We start from the raw sequence: 18723 nt of genomic DNA, 5'->3' as shown, positions 1-18723 counted from the left end.
ATCCAGGTCCAGAAAAAATACCCATTGTAGAAAATTAAAAGGCTATTTTTACCTCATACCGAAGCTTGAGTAGGTAGATTCTCCTGGTGAATCATACAGCTAGTCAAAATTTTAAAATGAAAAATGGCAGCAAATGTTTTGTTTATTTAAAAATTAAACCCTGAAAATCCAACATCTTTTGACACTGAAAACCCCCAAGCTGGTTTTTCATTTATTGTTTTCTTTTCAGTGGCAAAATGGAAAAGGGGGTGGCGGGAGGAGAAAAGGGGCAGGAGGGAACCATAATTGAAAAAACAAAAACATGTCAGGTTTTGGATTTTTACTTCAAAAACCTGGACATTTTTTAATGAAAAAAATTGAGAAAATGGGAAATTTTTCAAAAAACATTTTTTGACCCGTTCTGTTGCGAGCACGAGGTTAAAAGAATGAACAGCCTATTCATACAAAGCCCAATACAAAGCCTGCTGAAGTTGACAAGTCTCCCCCTGACTTCAGTGGGCTTTGAATTGGGCCCACGGTGCTTTAGAAAACCAAGCTATTAAGGGGAAAAGATCTGTGACCAGTGCTTAATTTGTAATGAAAGAGGTGGCGGGGCTCAAGCAATTTTTCTACTACCATAACTGACCCGGCAAGCCCAGAGGGGCCAGGGCTCAGCCCTGACAAGCCCCAGCACAAATTAAGCACTGTCTGTGACCAACAGCTTGGTAGGAGTCTGTGGGATTTTCTGGAGGCCTGGTTTGGTCCTTGATTGTCAGGCAAGCTCTGTGCAAGGCCTGGAGAGAGGCTCACCATCTTTCCATCTGGACCCCTCCTTTGTTCTAACTCTTCTGCTATCCATCTGGCAGTTGCTTCTGGGGACTCACCAAGGAAGGTACCACCAGATGATTAATCATCCGCCCCCTTCCGATTAAAACCTGTGACCAATTCTTTTCTCACAAGTATCAGAAGGTTTGGGGTGTGAAAGAGGAAGTGGGCAAGCTCAGCACTGGAGATGGAGCAGGGGCCAGAGTGCAAGAAGGATACCTCTAGCCCCCTGACGCTGTAATGCAGAGTTTGATTCTGATCTCATTTATACCCGTGGAATGCCATTGATGTCAGTGAGTTGCTACCGAACTCCCTACTACAGCAAGAGACCCTGCTGCCAATAGGTGGAGCATGTAAGTGTGGGGAGAGGGGTCTGATGGGTGAGATACTTTGCATGCCAAAGAAAGTGCCATATATGCAAATCTATGTGGAAATAGCATTAAAGTTCATGTTCCCATGCTGCAGAGACATCCACTGTCTAGGTCTTTGTCTGAACACAGGATGGGTCAGATGTGTCTGTTTCCCACTCCCAGGCGGGTTATATACAACTTACTCGTCTTAAAGGAGCGAACAAATAACTCAATTAACCACGTGTCCCTTATCATCCCCTCCCTGCTGCCTTGCTATGGGGCTAATGAGAAGCAGCTCAAACACAGGCTGTGGGCTCTGTCACACAGCCCGCCCCCACCACTCCCCCTGCTTCAGCAGACTCAGAAGCCCTCTTGTTCCAGGCTGAAACTCACAAGCTCTCAGGTGCCCTCAGGTCCAAGATGGAGTGGCCGTGGCTCTTTCTCTACCTCTCTCTACACATCACAGGTAACAGAGGAACACGGCGAGGCCTTGGTATAGTGTTAACTAGAGCTGAACTCGAAGTGCAGGAGACTGGGAGGATGCAAAATGCTGTAGTAACTTTGTAACCTCCTCCCCTCCATCATGTTATATCACAGCTACAGAATGGGATGTTTATAATGTAGATAAATTACAGTAGGTTATAGATTTAATATATTTTATGTTATATATGTATGTATAATATTACATATCTATGTATAATATTATAGACCAATGTTCTAGACATAATTTGGGATTATTTTATGTCAGAGCTATTAGGATTGCCATATTATAGGATGTTATCGGTTGAGAATATAGTATATTCAAGAATCATCAGGTTAAATTCTGTAATCAGTTAAATTAGCATATAGCTTCAGATGTTGAGATAATATGGTCATGGCAGGCTATATAAGTGCAAAGATAGATGAGATTTACACCAGTGTAACTGTTGGATTTCCTCCCTAGAATCACAGAAAATATTGATATAGGATGTCATGTTTTATCATAGATATGTTATAGAATGTGTTGATTAAATATACACTATATTATAGTCATAGGCTATCACCGCTACAGTATAGCATACATTTTATCAACATTTAGATACCAGGGTGTTGGGAGCTATAGAAATACCAATGATATATATGTAGTAGGATGGTATATTATATATATACCTTTATATTATAGTATTATTTATAGGTACATTATATACTGCATAAAATGCTTTATTGTTGGATTATTATAAGGATACAGATGTCGAGTACACCATTAGATTGCAGAATATGTCACCCATTTTTTTCAGATCAGGCACCACAAACCATTTTATTTATTCTTTCCAGGAACAGAGACAGGGCAAAATTCTCCCCTGACTTTATTCTACAGCGTCTGCGATCCCACTGATTACAATGAGGTCACAATAGATGTAAATCAGGACAGAATGTAGGGAGTCAATGAAAGGAATAATTAATACATTATGAGATGACAGAAACAAGTTACGAGTGGAATCTGGTCACATGCACATCTTGAGAAATTCCAAACAATCGGTGTGCACGTTAGAAATTGCTAAATACTTCTAATGTGGGGGAGGAAAATGGACTGGTTTTTATTATGGACTTTGACTGCAAATGAATATTCATAAAGAGAAGTGCGCCATTATAATCTACTCCAGAGGGGATTTTCAAATCCACTCAGCATTGTTCTAACTCCGCTCCCATTCAAGTCAATGTGAGTTTTACCATTGACTTCAAAGGGAGCAGAGATAGGTTAATGCTAAGCGCTTCTGAAAAATCCCATCCTCAATATGAAATGGGCCTTTTCTTTTTATGAATGTTGGGGTGACCACGTAACTCAGAAGGACAGTACAACCACGAGTAGAGAAGTCTATAAGTAGCTACGTGATGAAAAAATATTTAATAATGGGCTCTTCAATCTAGCAGAGAAAGGGATAATATGATCCTAGGGCTGAAAGTTGAAGCTAGACAAATTCAGACTGGAAATAAGGGGTAGATTTTTAATAGGGTAATTAACCACTGGAACAATGTACCAAAGGGTTGTGCTGGATTCTCCATCACTGAAATTTTTTAAATTGAGATTGGAAGTTTTTCTAAAAGCTCTGCTCTAGGAATTATTTTGGGGAAGTTCCATGGATTGTGTTAAACAGGAGGTCAGACTAGATCAGGGGTTCTCAAACTTCATTGCACCGCGACCCCCTTCTGAGAACAAAACTTACTCCACGACCCCAGGAGAGGGGACCAAAGTTTGTGCCCTGCTGCCCCGGGTGTGTGTAGGGGCCGGGGGCAAAGCCAAAGCAGGTTCAGCCCCAGGCAGGTGGCCTGTAACCTGAGCCCTGCCACCCAGGGCTGAAGCCCTCGGGCTTTGGCTTCGGTCCTGGGCCCCAGCAAGTCTAATGCCAGCCCTGGCAACCCCATTAAAATGGGGTCCCAACCCACTTTGGGGTCCCGACCCACAGTTTGAGAACTGCTGGACTAGCTGATCACAATGGTCCCTTATGTCCTTGGAATCTATGAACGAGAAGGTTACCCAGCAAACTCTCTGTGGGACTGATCCTGAAAACCTTTATACAAGTGGTCCCATAGACTTTACAGGCACAAGGGAGTATTTGCCAGAATAAGGGTTTGCAGAGTTGGCCTTCAATACATGAAAATATAATATACTGTTCACCATCGTGTTATATTTACAGCACAGCTGTCTGTGTCCCTTCCCTTCAGTTTTATTTCATCAATGTCAGAGATTTTTGAGAGAGAGAACGGGAGCCATACTACAAAGTCACAGGCCACATCTTTATTAGAGGCTAAATCCTGCTTGCCTTCCTCAGTGTATTGACATTGATGGGACTATTAACATGAGGAAGGCAAGAAACATTTCATCTGCTAGTAAATATTGCCCATACTCAGCAAGCCTGTCTCAGGTAAAATACCCAGTGACCCAATGGAAATTTTGCTTGAATAAAGACAACCAGCTTTGGCTTTTTCTTTGTCATAAGGATAGTTTTGGTGCTCCTCCCAGACGCATTCATAGATCAATCAAGCATATCGTTAAGCTAATGCTGGCTTAAGAGACCCAGACGATAGAGAATCGAAAATTAAAATTTTAACTACCAGCAGACTTGACTGCGGTCAAATTCCTCAGTACAGCGCATCAAATACAGAGCTGGTTTAAAGTCAATGGACTTGTAGCCACTTATACCAGTTTTGAAGCTGGCTGGCTCCCAATATTTGTAAAGCATTGGGAAGGTCAAAAGTCCTGTATCAAAGTCAAGACACTGATCTTGCAAGCTGATCCAAGCAGGCAGTCCGCTTCATCCGCATGGAGCCCCACATTAATGAGGTTCCACTTGGAGACCCTCTGAGCTCCATCGGGCTCCATACAGGTGCACATGTGTGTGGATTAGTGTGCAGGATAGGGGCCTAAGCATTATTATTACCAAAAGTTAATGAGCCCAGGATTTTAAAGGAACATGAGCACTTTAAAGTAAAGGGGCAAGAAATATGAGACAAGACTACCAAGGGCAGGCCCTTAAAACATGCACAGGAAATAAGTGGCTCTTGGTTGTTCAATGTTGTTTTTACTCTGTTGCATCATATCCAGAGTTTGTAGTTTTGTTTGCTGAAAAACTGAGTCCCCTCTATTATTCTCGCCGAAGCCTGTACACACACACACCTGCACACCAAGGCAGAAAATTGTAACTGAGGTAATATTTTCCAAAGGCTGAGTTCAGTATCGCCAACCCTAAGCATTCAAAAATCATGAGTCAAGCCCTGCAAATCACAAAGTAGATATATAGCTCACTAATGAGAAAATGAAATTGGCTTCCTTTTTATTTTCCTGCTTGTTTTTGAGTCTGTGGAGTGACATTTTCCAGCTTTCCTCAGCAATCATGAAGGCTAAAAACGGTACTTTTGTAATGAAAGCTGAGATTCTCACATGATTTCTTGGCTCCAGGCACTGGGGCTTTAAGAAAAAAAAAATCATAAAAAAAAACGAGGAGTCCTTGTGGCACCTTAGAGACTAACAAATTTATTTGGGCATAAGCTTTCGTGGGCTAGAACCTGCTTCATCAGATGCATGAAGTGGAAAATACAGGAAAGGATGGGAGTTGCCCAGGAAAGCTTACGCCCAAATAAATTTGTTAGTCTCCAAGGTGCCACAAGGACTCTTCGTTGTTTTTGCTGATACAGACTAACACGGCTCCCACTCTGAAACTAAATATCATGAGACTCACAATAAAATCATGAGAGTTGGCAACGTTGTGTTAATATTAGTGTTCAGTATCCTATCCTGCTATTGCTCATGTTTCCAGCTATGAAGATTCATGACATGGAATCATTTACTTGTCTCAAAAATAAATTCTAAGAACAGTAAGAAAAAAGGCTAGAGTAGTATCAGAGGGGTAGCCGTGTTAGTCTGAATCTGTAAAAGGCTAGAGAAGGATACTTTTACTCAAGGAGGGTAGCAACTTTCTCCACAAATATTCCCATTGAAGTCACTGGGCAAAACTGCAAACCCATAGTCCCACTAAGTAGCACCCTAGTCCTCAAATAGTTCCATTGATCTCAGTGGGAGTCATTGAGCGTAAGGTACAACTCCATGTACATAAGGGTATTACTGAATCTGCCTTTAAGAGACCATTCACAGAGCACGGTGCTACTCAATGTGAGTGAGGAGCTCAACATCTGGCCCTTATTTATTATCTATTTTTATTTTAATTCTGTGACTATCCAAGCTCCAGGTGCTTGCAAACCTCTGAATCCACAGAGCCTATCGAATGCAATGGGTGAGAGAGTAAGCAAAATAACTGCCCATCTCAACCACCAAGTCTCTGGTTGTTTTCATCCATGATTAAATAACAGGAGCAGTCTGGAGAAATCATCAACTGGTATAAATTGGCAGAGCTCCACTAATGTCAGTAGAGCTACGCTGTTTTAACACCATCTGAGGATCTGGCCCATGGTAGAATTTTCAGTATGAATAAATGTATATTAATGCATAAAAACTCAAAGGGAGTTGGATCCTCTGGGGAGCCCAAGTGCCTTCAGCTCCCATTGACTTCAGTATATTGTCTATTTTTACGTGTGTTGCTTGCTGCATTTATCGCTTGAGTGAGCTGTAGTTCTTCTTTGACATGTTTTGATACCTTATCTGGGGTCATCTTCAGCCTCTTTGCTGCCTTTGCAGGCAGAGAAAATCCAACGAACAAGCTAACACGCTTGAAAAGAACTGGCAAAAGAAATTGAAACATGCCCAAAGAATGGCATAGCACCAAAGAGAAGGAAAGGCAAAAAAAATAATTTCCCTAAGCAAGATGTGGAAGCCCCATTGATTGGGATTTTTAAAAGTGGTCTGGACATCGGACTAGAAATAGAGCTAGCTAGCTGTGATCTTCTCTACCTGTCTATATGGGTACATATAGAGCACCACCCATGGTAGTATCTAGGCACTGGTTACAAAATGTTGGGATGGCAAGAAGATTAATAGGGAACAATCCACCACTGGCATGAAGTAGGGCAGGGGTCAGCAACCTTTCAGAAGTGATGTGCCGAGTCTTCATTTATTCACTCTAATTTAAGGTTTCGTGTGCCAGTAATACATGTTAAAGTTTTTTAGAAGGTCTTTCTATAAGTCTATAATATATAACTAAACGATTGTTGTATGTAAAGTAAATAAGGTTTTTAAAATGTTAAAGAAGCTTCATTTAAAATTAAATTAAAATGCAGAACCCCCCGAGACGGGTGGCCAGGACCCGGGCAGTGTGAGTGCCACTGAAAATCAGCTCGTGTGCCACCTTCGGCACACGTGCCATAGGTTGCCTACCCCTGAAATAGGGGCTAGATTTCCTAATAGGTCTGTTATATCTCTAATTTGTGTGACCCCCATAATTCCATGAACAGAGAAACTACTAAGCTCACAAAGAAATCCTTTATTTAATATGTGTAGAAATAAATATCTTGACCATAAACATGTTATTTTCTTCCTTGTAGGTTGCCAGAAACCCCCACCTATATATCAGACTCCACCACGTATTGTAGCCCTGAACAACAGTACGATGGAATTGGTCTGTACATTGAAAAATGACCAGCTTACCCAATCAGGGATCTATTGGTACCGATGGAGCAAGGAGAGCCAAGACTACCAGTATGTACTATTTTCAAGTGTTTTTCAGAAACGCACCATCAGCAACAACATCGACAAAGACAGGTTTGATGTGAGTAAAGCAAGCTCTGGGAACTCATACACTCTGAAGATCAGCAAGCTTCAGTATTTAGACGCCGGCACATATTACTGCGCTGTCTCCCATTCCTCGGAGCTGCTCTTTGGCAATGGAACGGAGCTTAGCGTGGGTAAGTGCTGTTTCAGACTGGCCCATCCACTCCAAAATCTCACAGGGCTTGGCTGAGATGCTGCTACAATAGAAAGGTTAGAATAATAAAAATCACCCTGATAGAAAAGGTAGCGGGGCACAAATCGGTGCCTAAATCCTGCTCGCCTTTCTCATTGCTTTCGTTGAGACTATCCACATGAGCAAGGCATGAAAGGTTTGGGCCCTGGAATGTGCTTGAAGAGATCCTAGAGACTATATTAGCCAGAAAACCTGGCAGAAAAAGGTATAGCAATAACCGCTGGCTTGAATACGAGGCTAGACAAATTCAGACCGGAAATAAGGCGTGAAATTTCAAAAGGGAGGGAGATTAACCATTGGAACAATTTACCCAGGGTTGTGGTGGATTCTCCATCACTGGCAATTGTTAAATCAAGACTGGATGTTTTTTCTAAAAGATCTGCTCGAGTTCAAACAGGAATTATTTCAGGGAGGTTCTATGGCCTGTGTTATGCAGGAGGTCAGACTAGATGATCACAGGTCCCTTCACAGGACTGTGTGAAATGTAGGGAAATTGCTTCCAGTGTTATAAGGCTGCTAATAAGTTGTAACCTTTCACCACTGTCCATTTCTCAGTCCTGATCACAGCATGAGCACTGCTGTGCTCTGATCTTTGTTGTGTAAAGGAGCCTTTCAAAGGAACGCTACTAGACCTGGAAGATTCACGTTTATTATCTTTCTCTAATTCCAGTGCTGTTTTTGCTCTTAACTTGGATTATTTCCCCACTTGAGTTCACAGTTTATTCTCACGCACTGATTCTGTTTCTCACCTGGCATTTACTGATATCCTAACACCCCCATTAAATCCTGGGGGGGCTGACATCTATCTCAGAGGGTTGGTGACGGGATACTGAGCCTTTCATATCCAGGTCTCCCCTGGCAAGTCATGACAGGCTGATAACAGCCGACAGCTCTCACCATCCAGGGACTGCTTAGGACCCCGTGTGAAATGGGTCTCAGTCCAGTTCCTTCTCCGTCACACCTGGCACACCCTGGCAACTTGGTTGGCAGTCTCAGCGGGGAAAGCGCTCAGGACTGATGGGGCCATGGAGACTGACCTACCTTCTGATTCCTAGAGCTGGTCCCGCTAGGTCAGAGCTGAGGCACGTTGGTGTATCTGTGTGGGGAAGCTCGCACTGCTGATTCCTGCAATCTGATCCAGCAGGACCCTGGTGCTGGGCTGATGAAATCTGTGGCGCTCCTCAGAAGCACAGGGTCCACCCACCTGGCTCCGACTGCTGGTTTGACAGTGCTGCCTGTGTCTGTTCTGTGCATGAACAGAGAATTTCAGTCCCCGGGGCTGTCAGGCCAAAACCTTTTGTGAGCTCTAAATTGAAATCGATGGGACTTTATGTGGGCTTAAGGATCTGAGCTATATTATCCTATTGTAGGGCCTTTGAGAACCTCTTTGAAATTCTCAGGCATTCAGCAATACTCTTCAATCCACAGCCTCTCCACTATGTAGCAAAGGGTAGAAAAAGCACTGCACTTTGATCACAGTACATGATCATGTGCTTAAAACCATTCCTCGTGGCTTCACTTTGGAGCTATGTACGTCCTAAGGTGATAAAAACCTTCAATCTAAAGTGTATGTTTAGCAGGGGTATAATTATGGTCATTGGCTTTAAAACGTTCACAGTCTTCCATCTTGAAGAATCCCCAGTCCTTGTTGCAAATAAATACACTGGCATTTACTGCCATTGTGTTGGCTAAGTGTGTCCCTTTTCTATCCTTGCTTACTTGAAAGAAAAGTTCTTTGAAGATAGAGGAGAATTACCTGAGCAGCTATAGTAATGCGCCCTACACAAAAACTGTGCTTTCGAAAACATGGTGCTGTCATCCAGTCAGAATGAAAACAGTCAGATTTAAAGCTAAGCCCTAATAGATTTAGTTAAAGAAACAGGGGTTCCCCTATCATGTGTAAGTAAAATCACGCTTCCCTGGGAGTTTTTTCTTTTTTCCTTTGGCATCCGTGACAAAATACTCTTTGATTTCACTTTTTAATGTCTATTGTTAAGTAGTTTAACAAAAATAGGAAAGAAGTTATACAGGTGAATCCCAATGATCCAGATGTCTCACGGGATATCTGACACTTTTGGCATGTCCATGTCATTAAAATAAATTGTAGTTTCTATATGAATTTCAGTTCCAGAGGGAAAGAAATGAACTTTGGATAGCCCAGACTTTTTGTTAACTGGTGTTTGAATGATCAGATTTTATCTGTATTTGTATAATGGGGGGAGGCGTATTTGGGTGATTGGTTGTTTTTTGTCATTAGAGGTTTTTCTGGCCTGACTTCTTAGAGAGATAAATATGTTAAATTATAACTCATATAGTCAATAATAAGCCACAGGCCTTATTTAATCACTGTTATAGTCAGCAAAAAACTACTCCAAACAGAGCTTTCTATATGCTGACAAGGGACCAGAGTCAGAGATGTTTTGAAACCCCTTGAGATGTTGCTGTTGCTATTGGTTTGATGTGATATGTACGTGGATACTACCATGATGGATATCAGGCCAAAACCTTATGACAGACGTGGAAAATATTCAGTCCATATTAGACTGAAGACAATGTGAGCTGAAGTTAGATTAGCGAATTTTGCAGGATCGAGCCCCAATATAGGGTTTTGTGCAGAAATATATTTCTGGTAGTCCCCTCCCCCCCACCCACCCACACACACACACACACACTTTCTCAACTATCATGGAAAATAATAACCTGTGATACTGTAAAATGCAAGATATGGTTTGGAAATGTAGCAGAAAATGTGTTAACCCAATCTTAGGGCCAGATCCTATAAACACTTATTACAAGATGTGGGCTATGTCCAGTGGTAAGTACTATTCCTGGTAGGAAGTGTTACAGCTCAGGAGATAGCTACCAGTATGCTTCTTCCACCAGGATAGCATGATATCACTGCCCTTGTTCATTCAGTATACTGTAATACTGGGCATTTCTTTAAATGCTATTGGCTAGATCTTGCTCTCTTTACTAACACTGAGTAGTACCTTACTCACTGAAATCTGGGGTCCTGTATAATTACAAATTCACCTACCAGATATGGGCAGAATTTGAGGTCATTGAAATTCAATGTGACAGTGACGTTCTACTGGATGTTATTGAAATTCTTCAGAAACTTAATGACTAGTAATTATGGTGTTTAGAAAAATAATGAAAGGGCCCAATTCTGCACCCACACAGCAAAACTCCCATTGAACAGAATGGGAACAGGATCAGGCCCCTTCACACTAGTTATTTTCCTAAATATTTAGAGACCGTTTAAAACAAAAAACCACACACACACATACATTCTAAGGCGAAGATCATCAAAAGCAACTAGTGATTTAGGATGCCCTACATCACGACTCACCCCATCTTATCCCCACCCTACCTATCATCTCTCATTCGGTATTGAAAAATTGACTCCTGTCACTGATCAGCCCGCGTTGCCCAGCCTCTATCATCCCCTTGTTAAATTTTCAAACAAATACTTTCACGTTTTCACAGTGTTTCCTGGCAGGCTTGGGAATTGCTCCCTGTAAACAGGGCCGGCTCTGGCTTTTTTGCCGCCCAAGGCAAAAAAGCCTCCCGCCGCCCCCGGCCCCCCCGGTGGGGAGCGCAGCAGGGGAGGGTGCTGAGCCTGGCCGCAGCCCTGCTCTCGCCAGCCGGCCGGAGCAGGGCGGCGAGCCCACCCCGGCTCCGCTCTCCCCGGCGGCCGGAGCACTGGGGGGAGGGCGGCGAACCCGCTGTGGCCCCGCTCTCCCCGGCCAGCCGGAGCACCAGGGGGAGGGCGGCAAGCCCGCCACGGCCCCGCTCTCCCCGGCTGGCCGGAGCACCGGGGGGAAGGCGGCGAGCCCGCCATGGCCCCGCTCTCCCCAGCCGGCCGGAGCGCCGCCCCCCTCCAGGTGCCGCCCCAAGCACATGCTTGGTCCACTGGTGCTTGGAGCCGGCCCTGCCTGTAAACATCCACAAATCACCTCATTAGCCTCCTTCAAAACCCTCCTTAAAACTCTCTTTCGTCATGAGGCTTCCAAGAAACGTGACAAAGGTTATGCTGCTGGTGTGCTGGGTGACCAGAGCCTGCCGACCAGTATTGTCTCTGCTGCCTTGTATGCCTCAGTCAACCTGTCTATATCCATCTGACGATGCTTGTTTTGGAATGACATTATAAGCTCTGTGGGTCAGGAGCCATCTTTTTGTTCTGTGTTTGTACAGCCCCTAACACAACATGGTCCTGGTCCTTGACTGGGGCTCCAAGGTACAAATGCTAATAATAATCCATGAGACACATTAAAGGGCCTTGCTGTTCAGAGAGTAAATTCTTAGTATTGTTTTGAAAATCAGGATCCTTTAAGGTGTCTCAATCTGGACACCCAAAATCAGGGTTCACTTTTGAAAATCTTGGCCTAAATGTCAAAACTCCTTGTCCCATATTATGATCTAACCACTTGCCAAGCCTCACCCTTTTCTATACAAAGTTATTGAGAGATACAAGAGTGCACCAATTTTGTTCATTTGGGGTTTTACAACAATTCCGTTCATTTGGGGGAGGGGGGTTCCTTTTAGCCCTAAAGATTGTCAAAGATTTTTCCTCATTACTCTTAGTGTGTCGTTTAAATGTCTTCTGTGCTATGTCACATTAATCCTATTTTCATCATTTCAGTCGACTTTTTGCCTTCCACTGAAAAACCTACAGAGAAAACGCTGCCCCCAACAAAACCCAGGTGCAAAACCTCCAACATAACTCCTGCTAAAATGAAAGGTAGGGCACTGCCTTTCGCTGGGCATCTTTGCAAAATGTAGCGGGGGCCAAATCGATCCTGAGTGCAATTCGGTTTAAACCAATGGAGTGTCACTAGGAATGAAGCTGCGTCAATATATTCCATTTTCTTAGCTGCTCCGGTGTAACTCTGGAGTGACTCCACTGAAGTGGAGGGCACTCTCTGGGCCCTGACACAGAGTCATGAAACACTTCACTGAAACATGCAAGGTACATAAAAGCACAGGGATCTGGTCTCTCCCCTTGATACAGGCACATGACTCCCACTGATGCTCATAGCAGTTATGGTCATGTCTGTGTCTGACAGAGCCTGGATCTATGGAGAAGTGGAGGGGCCCCATGGGGGCGGCAGGGAAGGGCAGGACTGTATCCCTGAGGTAGCTGAGCCCCCTTCTGCGTGAAAGGGGACAGATCTGTGTGTGGATCTGGAGACACAGTGCCCCCTCCCATGCCTCAGGAGAGTTTCTGTCAGAGGTATTGTGTGTAGCCGGCATAGTCTGCCAGCTGCTGCTGTTTTCTGTAATACGCACTGTATGTTTCTTTTGGTTTCTAGGTTCTTCCTGCAGCGGCTTCATCTGGGCCCCATTAGTGGCATGTGCTGTTATTTTAATGCTGTCTCTGGTTGTTGCCATCCGTCGCTTTCAGCGTAAGTGCTGGGCACAGCAAATGGGTCACGCTGCTCCCGGATCTCTTCACGCCTCTGAGGGGGGGTTCTCCATGCGTGGAACTTACCTTTCTTGCTCAGAAGGGGGCACTCTCCCTTGACCCAGCACCCTGCAGAGAGCCTCTGGTGGGTCCAAAGATCAATTTGGGAAAGAAGCAGAGGATGGGGGAGACAGGTCTCGCAGGAAACTCATCATCCACCCCAAATCCCACAGGGACCACCCCCCCCAAAATGCATGCAGCCTGGGGCTGTGTGCACACATATCCCAGTGGTGAATGTGTTACAGGCCCCCTCTCTCCGCTGATCCATGGAGAATATGCATCTGTTACAACCCCCAGCTACAGCACTTCAACTGCTCACGTTTTTAGCTCTGGAGGTCCCCAGTTCAATCCCAGGTGCATCAACCAAGATGGCGGCCCTCACACATTTCTGCTCCTCATCTCAGCATTGAGGAGCATCTGCACCCTTCAGACAGGGCCTCAAGGAGCAGCTGCAGGCTGGGAATCCCTCGCAGGACAGCTCCAGTGAGAGAAAGGGGAGGCAGAGATGTCTGGGAGTGGGAGCAGGGAATATCAGGAGTTCAGGAGAGGCCCTTGTGGGGTGGGAGTACTAGGAGCCAAGGAACTGTTCTCCTGACCTGAGCTGTTGCCTGTCTCCTTTCAGGCCTGCGCAGGAGACTGCGGCTTCACTTCAAGAAACAGTAAGTGCTCTTGGTTGCGTTCTGCAGCCCCGTACTCTGCAAAGAACACAGCTGTGCTTTTCTCATGCGTGAGCTAGTGCTAACAATCCCACGAGGTGCTGAGCACCTCCTGTATGCTGCTGTGTGTCCTCAGCGCCTGGTAAAGTAAGTGGAAATTGAGGACTCTCAGCACCTCACAGGAAGCACTCAACACCACACAGAATTCAGTGTGTCTGTGCAACTCCTTCGACTCTGATAATGAAGGCATCCCATAGGAAAGGGAAGTAGTCTGTATGTTTTCCCCTCTGGCTGCCTCCTGCAGGGTGGGTTAGTTTTCACCCCATTATTGCTAGGCCCAGAAAAGGCATTTTCTCTTTGTTTTCTCCCCAAGTGTTGGCTGTTTCATGTGCCGAAAGCTTAAGCATGGACCTGTTATCACTAGAGATGGGCTGAAAGCAAACTCTCAGGCCAGAACTCCCTTCCCCACACCCTTGCCACAGCTTCGGGCATCTGGACAGAATATTGTAGCTAGATCCTCAAATACTCCCAAGCTCGGAGGGGCTCAGATCTGAATCCGAACTTTCAACTCAGGCCCATCTGCAGATAGCACTAAATGGTCCAGAGAGACGTAGAACACGTCACACGGCAACAGACCAGTTCCCAAGTTGTGCCTCTGGCAAACAAGATCCAGCCTGTACAAACTTAGTTGGAGTCTCTCTATGCAGGAGCGGCGCCAGGGTTTTTGGCGCCCTAGGTGGGGGTCCTTCCGCGCTCCCGGTCTTCGGGGCACTTCGGCGGCAGGTCCCGGAGCGAGTGAAGGACCCGCCGCAGAATTGTCGCCGAAGACCCGGAGCGCGGAAGGACCCCCCGCCGCCGAATTGCCGCCGAGGGCAGCAAAATGCCGCCGTCCCCAAATCCTGGTGCCCTAGGCGACCGCCGACGTCGCCTAAATGGAAGCGCCGGCCCTGTCTCTATGCCTTGGCCACATTTTAAATCCTGCCTGAGCAGCTGGATATTCTGAGAGCTGCTCTGGATGTGGTTTCTTCCCCTGTACGTGACAGGAAGTGAGGAGTGGCATGTGGGCAAAACTCAGCACAGTTTATCCACCCAAAAATGATGTTCATCTACAGCTGCTCCCCTTCTCAACCAGCAAGGGATAACTGACTGCGAAGGAGGCATGACTGTCAGCCACTGAATGAAAGTAAAAAGGAAGAGCTGGACTTTATGTCCAAAGATGCCTGGGAGATCTCTTCAGCTGAGGAATGGTCTCCTAAGGGAGGGGGAAAGGAAGCCCCAGAAATCTGGCCATTTAACGCTACCCTTGCTACGCCTGGGATAACAGAGTGGCAGGGGGGTGGGCTAGAATGATGAACCACAGTGACAGTCTTTCCGTGATGGCAGAGCCATGTGAAAATGTTCCCATGGGCCCTTCGTGAACCTTAACAGAGGTTGTTCACAAAGCAGAAAAAAATCCATGAACTTCCTCCTCCTGAAAGTAGGACTCTCACTCCAACTCCAAGAGCCACATCTAGCCCCATTGAGCTCCAGAGGCCTGTGCACCTTCTCTGCCCTGCCCTGCTAGCCTGTCCCCTCGCCTGCTTGGCTCATATGGCCCCCTGCCCCAGTCATCAGGACTGCATTCCAGGTGGCTGCCTCCCTTCATCCAATTCTTGCTGCCCCTCCCAGTCCGTAGGAGTCTGCTGGGCGGACAGGGTACGCATGCCATTCCAGTAGGGCAGCGACAGAAGGAACACCATCTCCCACTACAGTGACTGCTAGACTTAGCTCAGGAGCTGGTAGTGCCCCAGAACGTGCTCCCCAGACCTTGCAGTTTAGGAGAGTGTCCCCCCACACACACACACACTCCCTCTGTTATTGGCTGGGGAGGGCTGAGTGCATTCTGCTCCATGACCACGATGCCACTTATGGATTGGGAGGCAGCAACCAGTACTGGGCAGCCCCCAGAGAGCCTGCTTGGGAAAGCAGCCATCTTGTGCTCCACCTTGAGACTAAGGGAGAAAACCACCAAGTTCCATACAGGGCCCTCAAGACATTGTCTTCAGTGGGATTGCTCGTGTCAGTAAGGCAAGTGGGATGTAGACTCTGTGCTACAGAGGAATCAAGCCATAGAAAGGCTTGCTCGGGTAGCTTTGCTTGTCCAGCCCTTGTTGATGTAGGATCAGCACATACCATTGTTAACTGTTGTTCTGGGTCACAAATGACTTGCTAGCTTAGCACCATCATGTTTGATTGTTCATTGTTCTCAGTTTCCCCTTTGCCAGGCTGTTTTTTGTTCATTATTACTAGGACTCTAGTAATGCATAGTCTGAAAAGGGCAGTATTTTCTATTTTGTTCCTGGACTTTGGCCCAGACCCTCAAAGTATTTACGCATGTAAATCCCATTAGAATCAATGAGAGTCAGGCACCCAAATACCTGGAGGATCTGGACCTTTGTGCTTTGCAGCATGTACTCTTTGCCAAGAGGATTAACATCTTTGTATCTCCCGGTACTTTAGGGTTCTTAAGTAAGATGAATACCTGGAGGATTCTTCCGTGTTGCACATCAGATAGCTACTGTAAATGCCACACGAGATCAACACCTGGAACACATGAGCCAGGAGGAATGTTATGGAAAACAATCTGAGACTTGAAATGCAGAGTAGATATTTGTTCTCTGGGATTTACCACAGCTATATTTAGTATTCTCTTACTTACTACAGCTTACAAATTGTAGGGTCAGGTCCCGCAAAGTGCCAACTGCCTCCTGCTGCATGCCTTCAATTCCTTCTAAAGTCATCGGGCTTTGAGGCTGCTTGGCACCTTACAGGAATAACCGCTGGTTTGCTGGATGTATTGTCATGTACAATATTGTGTAAATAGTGTTTTTGTACAATGTACTGAAAAATTCTTCTGACGAGCTTCATGGCACTCTATACATTCAATTCCACCTAATAAAATAGCGTTCGAGCGGATTTTAAATTCTTTTTTTCTCTTAAAGCCAATTGATTAGAATTTTATTGAATGTGCAGGTCACTTTCAGAAGAGCCTTTTGTCAGAATCAATAATTCACTTATCTAGGAGGTTGAGTGGTTCTCAATATATTTATAGAGCTCGGCAAAATTTTATGGATGAATAGTTTATTGACTGAAAAATGCAGCTTCAGACCAACCAAAACTATTCACGAATGTGGATCAAATTTGGCAAACAGTTTCAACGGGGGAAAAAATGTTGTTTTTTAAAGTCCAACGGTTTCATTTTGATATTTTCAAAATGAAATGTTTTGAGTTTTTGTTTGGAAAGATTTCATGTAGAAATTTAGGGAGATTTATTTGAAAAAGAAAAAACCAAGAGGGTTCAAAAAAACTGAAAAATGAAACAAAATGAAAAAAATGGCAGGTCAAACAAAAAGTTCAACCTAAAATGAAATGTAATTTTTTTCAAGGTTTTCATTTCAGCTGCTGAACTAAAAAAAACAACAATTATTCGCTGAGTTCTATGTACTTCATGGCCAAGTGCGCTGCTATAAAAAGTCTAGGCCTAGGACCACCTTTCAACGGACGTTGCTTGGAGAATAAATTGCTATTGGTATTACTGAAGCATCAAGTGTCCCCAGCTGAGATTGGGGTCCCTGCTATTTGACACTATAAAAATATAGCAAGAGCTTCTCTAAACACAGTTTTCTGCCGTTTTAATTAGATACGGTCCAAACTGATCTAGTTAAAGTGGTCCAACCCCTTAGCGTGGATGCAATAATATTGGTATCATGAAGGTGCTTATACTGGTACAGAGTACTCCTGTAAATACAGGGTATTGTTCTCTCTCTTTCACAAATCACATCCTTAAATGAAAAATTTAAAGCGGAATAAAAACTGTGTAGACCAGGCTTAAGACAGAGTCCCTGAGCTGAAGAGCTTACAGTCTAATAGACAAGACAGATACAGAGGGCAGGTCACACTGCAGGTTAATAGCAGAGCCCAAAATAGAACCCATGTTTCCTGCCTGCTAGTTTAGTGCCCCCCTGTTTACTAAGCCACACTGCCTCCCTCCAGAAATGGTCTCTAGTTTCACATGTGCCCGTGGATTCTATGCTCCAAACCTGTTAGCAATACTCTTCTGGCCTATTAGAACTTGGCGGTTCTCTCCTCCACACACCGTCACCACCAACCGCCTCCTCAGTGAAGTAAGCACAATAGCTTCCATACTTACTTCTTACACGTAGTAGGCGGGTGGTTGTTTTTCAGGAAGTAATCCCCAGAGCTGTGCCTAGGGTAGTTCTTCTCCAATGCAGGCAGGAGCCACCGATGTTTTAACCTGCATTTAGTCAAACAGAAAGGGAGCCAGTAAACCTCATTTCCACATTGTGGGTGGAAAAGAAAGACTCATACTTGTACAGGTGGGTAGGGAAAAACCTACGTAAGATATTTCACTTTCTTCTGAGTGTTTTGGATAGACCTAGCCATCATCTCACTAGCTCAGGGATTCCCACAGTGCTGATCACCACAGTATGTGAGCACCAGTTCTGTGTTAAATAAATGCCAATTTGACAAAGAGCATATTTACTGAGGCTGAATATCTCATCACACTATCGTTAAAAGCCCAATAACTATTTGACATAATTAACTGGCATTGTATTTATTCTTCTTTCTAAAGCACCGCAATACGGTACTTTACAGCCAAGGCTTAAAAGAAAAGTCCCTGGGACTTTACAATCTAAGGGACTGATCCTGAAAACCACTGATTGCCACCTTTCCTGCTTCCTACCATGAGTTAGCCCCTTGGAAATGCATGCACTAGTAAGCCCTGCACCCATGCTGTGTTTGGGACCAGGCCCTAATACTTTGCAATACTTTTTTTATTGACTCAGAAGAGATGCAGCTTGTTGCAGTTAGCAAAGATATTAAACTAGGAGCCACTGCTGAGGGACTGCAGTGTCAAAACTCTGCAATAGGTATCTTTTAGCGTGGTAACTAGCAGTATTTAAATACGTTAGTATTTAGTTAACACAAACAGTCCTGCTTTTACATCCAAAGCTGGAGATTTTCTAAAGAGCCCAGTGATTTTGGATGCCCAA

General features: G+C 44.8%; 1 protein-coding gene and 1 long non-coding RNA gene across 2 annotated transcripts; one reads left to right on the top strand and one right to left on the bottom strand.

Annotated features, from left to right (window-relative positions):
• The first annotated feature begins 1451 nt into the window (after window positions 1-1451).
• Window positions 1452-16745, top strand: CD8B (CD8 subunit beta). The gene is made up of 6 exons (XM_024106484.3): window positions 1452-1620; window positions 7128-7487; window positions 12192-12290; window positions 12862-12954; window positions 13636-13672; window positions 16169-16745. The coding sequence occupies exons 1-6, from the start codon at window positions 1575-1577 to the stop codon at window positions 16179-16181; spliced, it is 648 nt and encodes a 215-aa protein (XP_023962252.3). The 5' UTR covers window positions 1452-1574; the 3' UTR covers window positions 16182-16745.
• LOC135983816 (uncharacterized) lies at window positions 7052-9453 on the bottom strand. Its single transcript, XR_010601638.1, has 2 exons — window positions 8588-9453; window positions 7052-7550 (listed from the first exon to the last, which is right to left on the bottom strand). It is a non-coding gene; the product is annotated as an uncharacterized LOC135983816 (long non-coding RNA).
• Window positions 16746-18723: the final 1978 nt, after the last annotated feature.

The sequence above is a fragment of the Chrysemys picta genome, chromosome 5, assembly GCF_011386835.1.
Source record: "Chrysemys picta bellii isolate R12L10 chromosome 5, ASM1138683v2, whole genome shotgun sequence".
Taxonomy (NCBI): Eukaryota; Metazoa; Chordata; order Testudines; family Emydidae; genus Chrysemys; species Chrysemys picta.
This window is presented reverse-complemented; position numbering and strand designations above follow the sequence as displayed.

Coding starts and splice junctions, on each gene's coding strand:
- CD8B (XM_024106484.3), top strand. CDS start 1,575: ATGGAGTGGCCGTGGCTCTTTCTCTACCTCTCTCTACACATCACAG. Junction 1,621..7,127: donor CCTCTCTCTACACATCACAG/GTAACAGAGGAA, acceptor TCTTCCTTGTAG/GTTGCCAGAAACCCCCACCT. Junction 7,488..12,191: donor TGGAACGGAGCTTAGCGTGG/GTAAGTGCTGTT, acceptor TCATCATTTCAG/TCGACTTTTTGCCTTCCACT.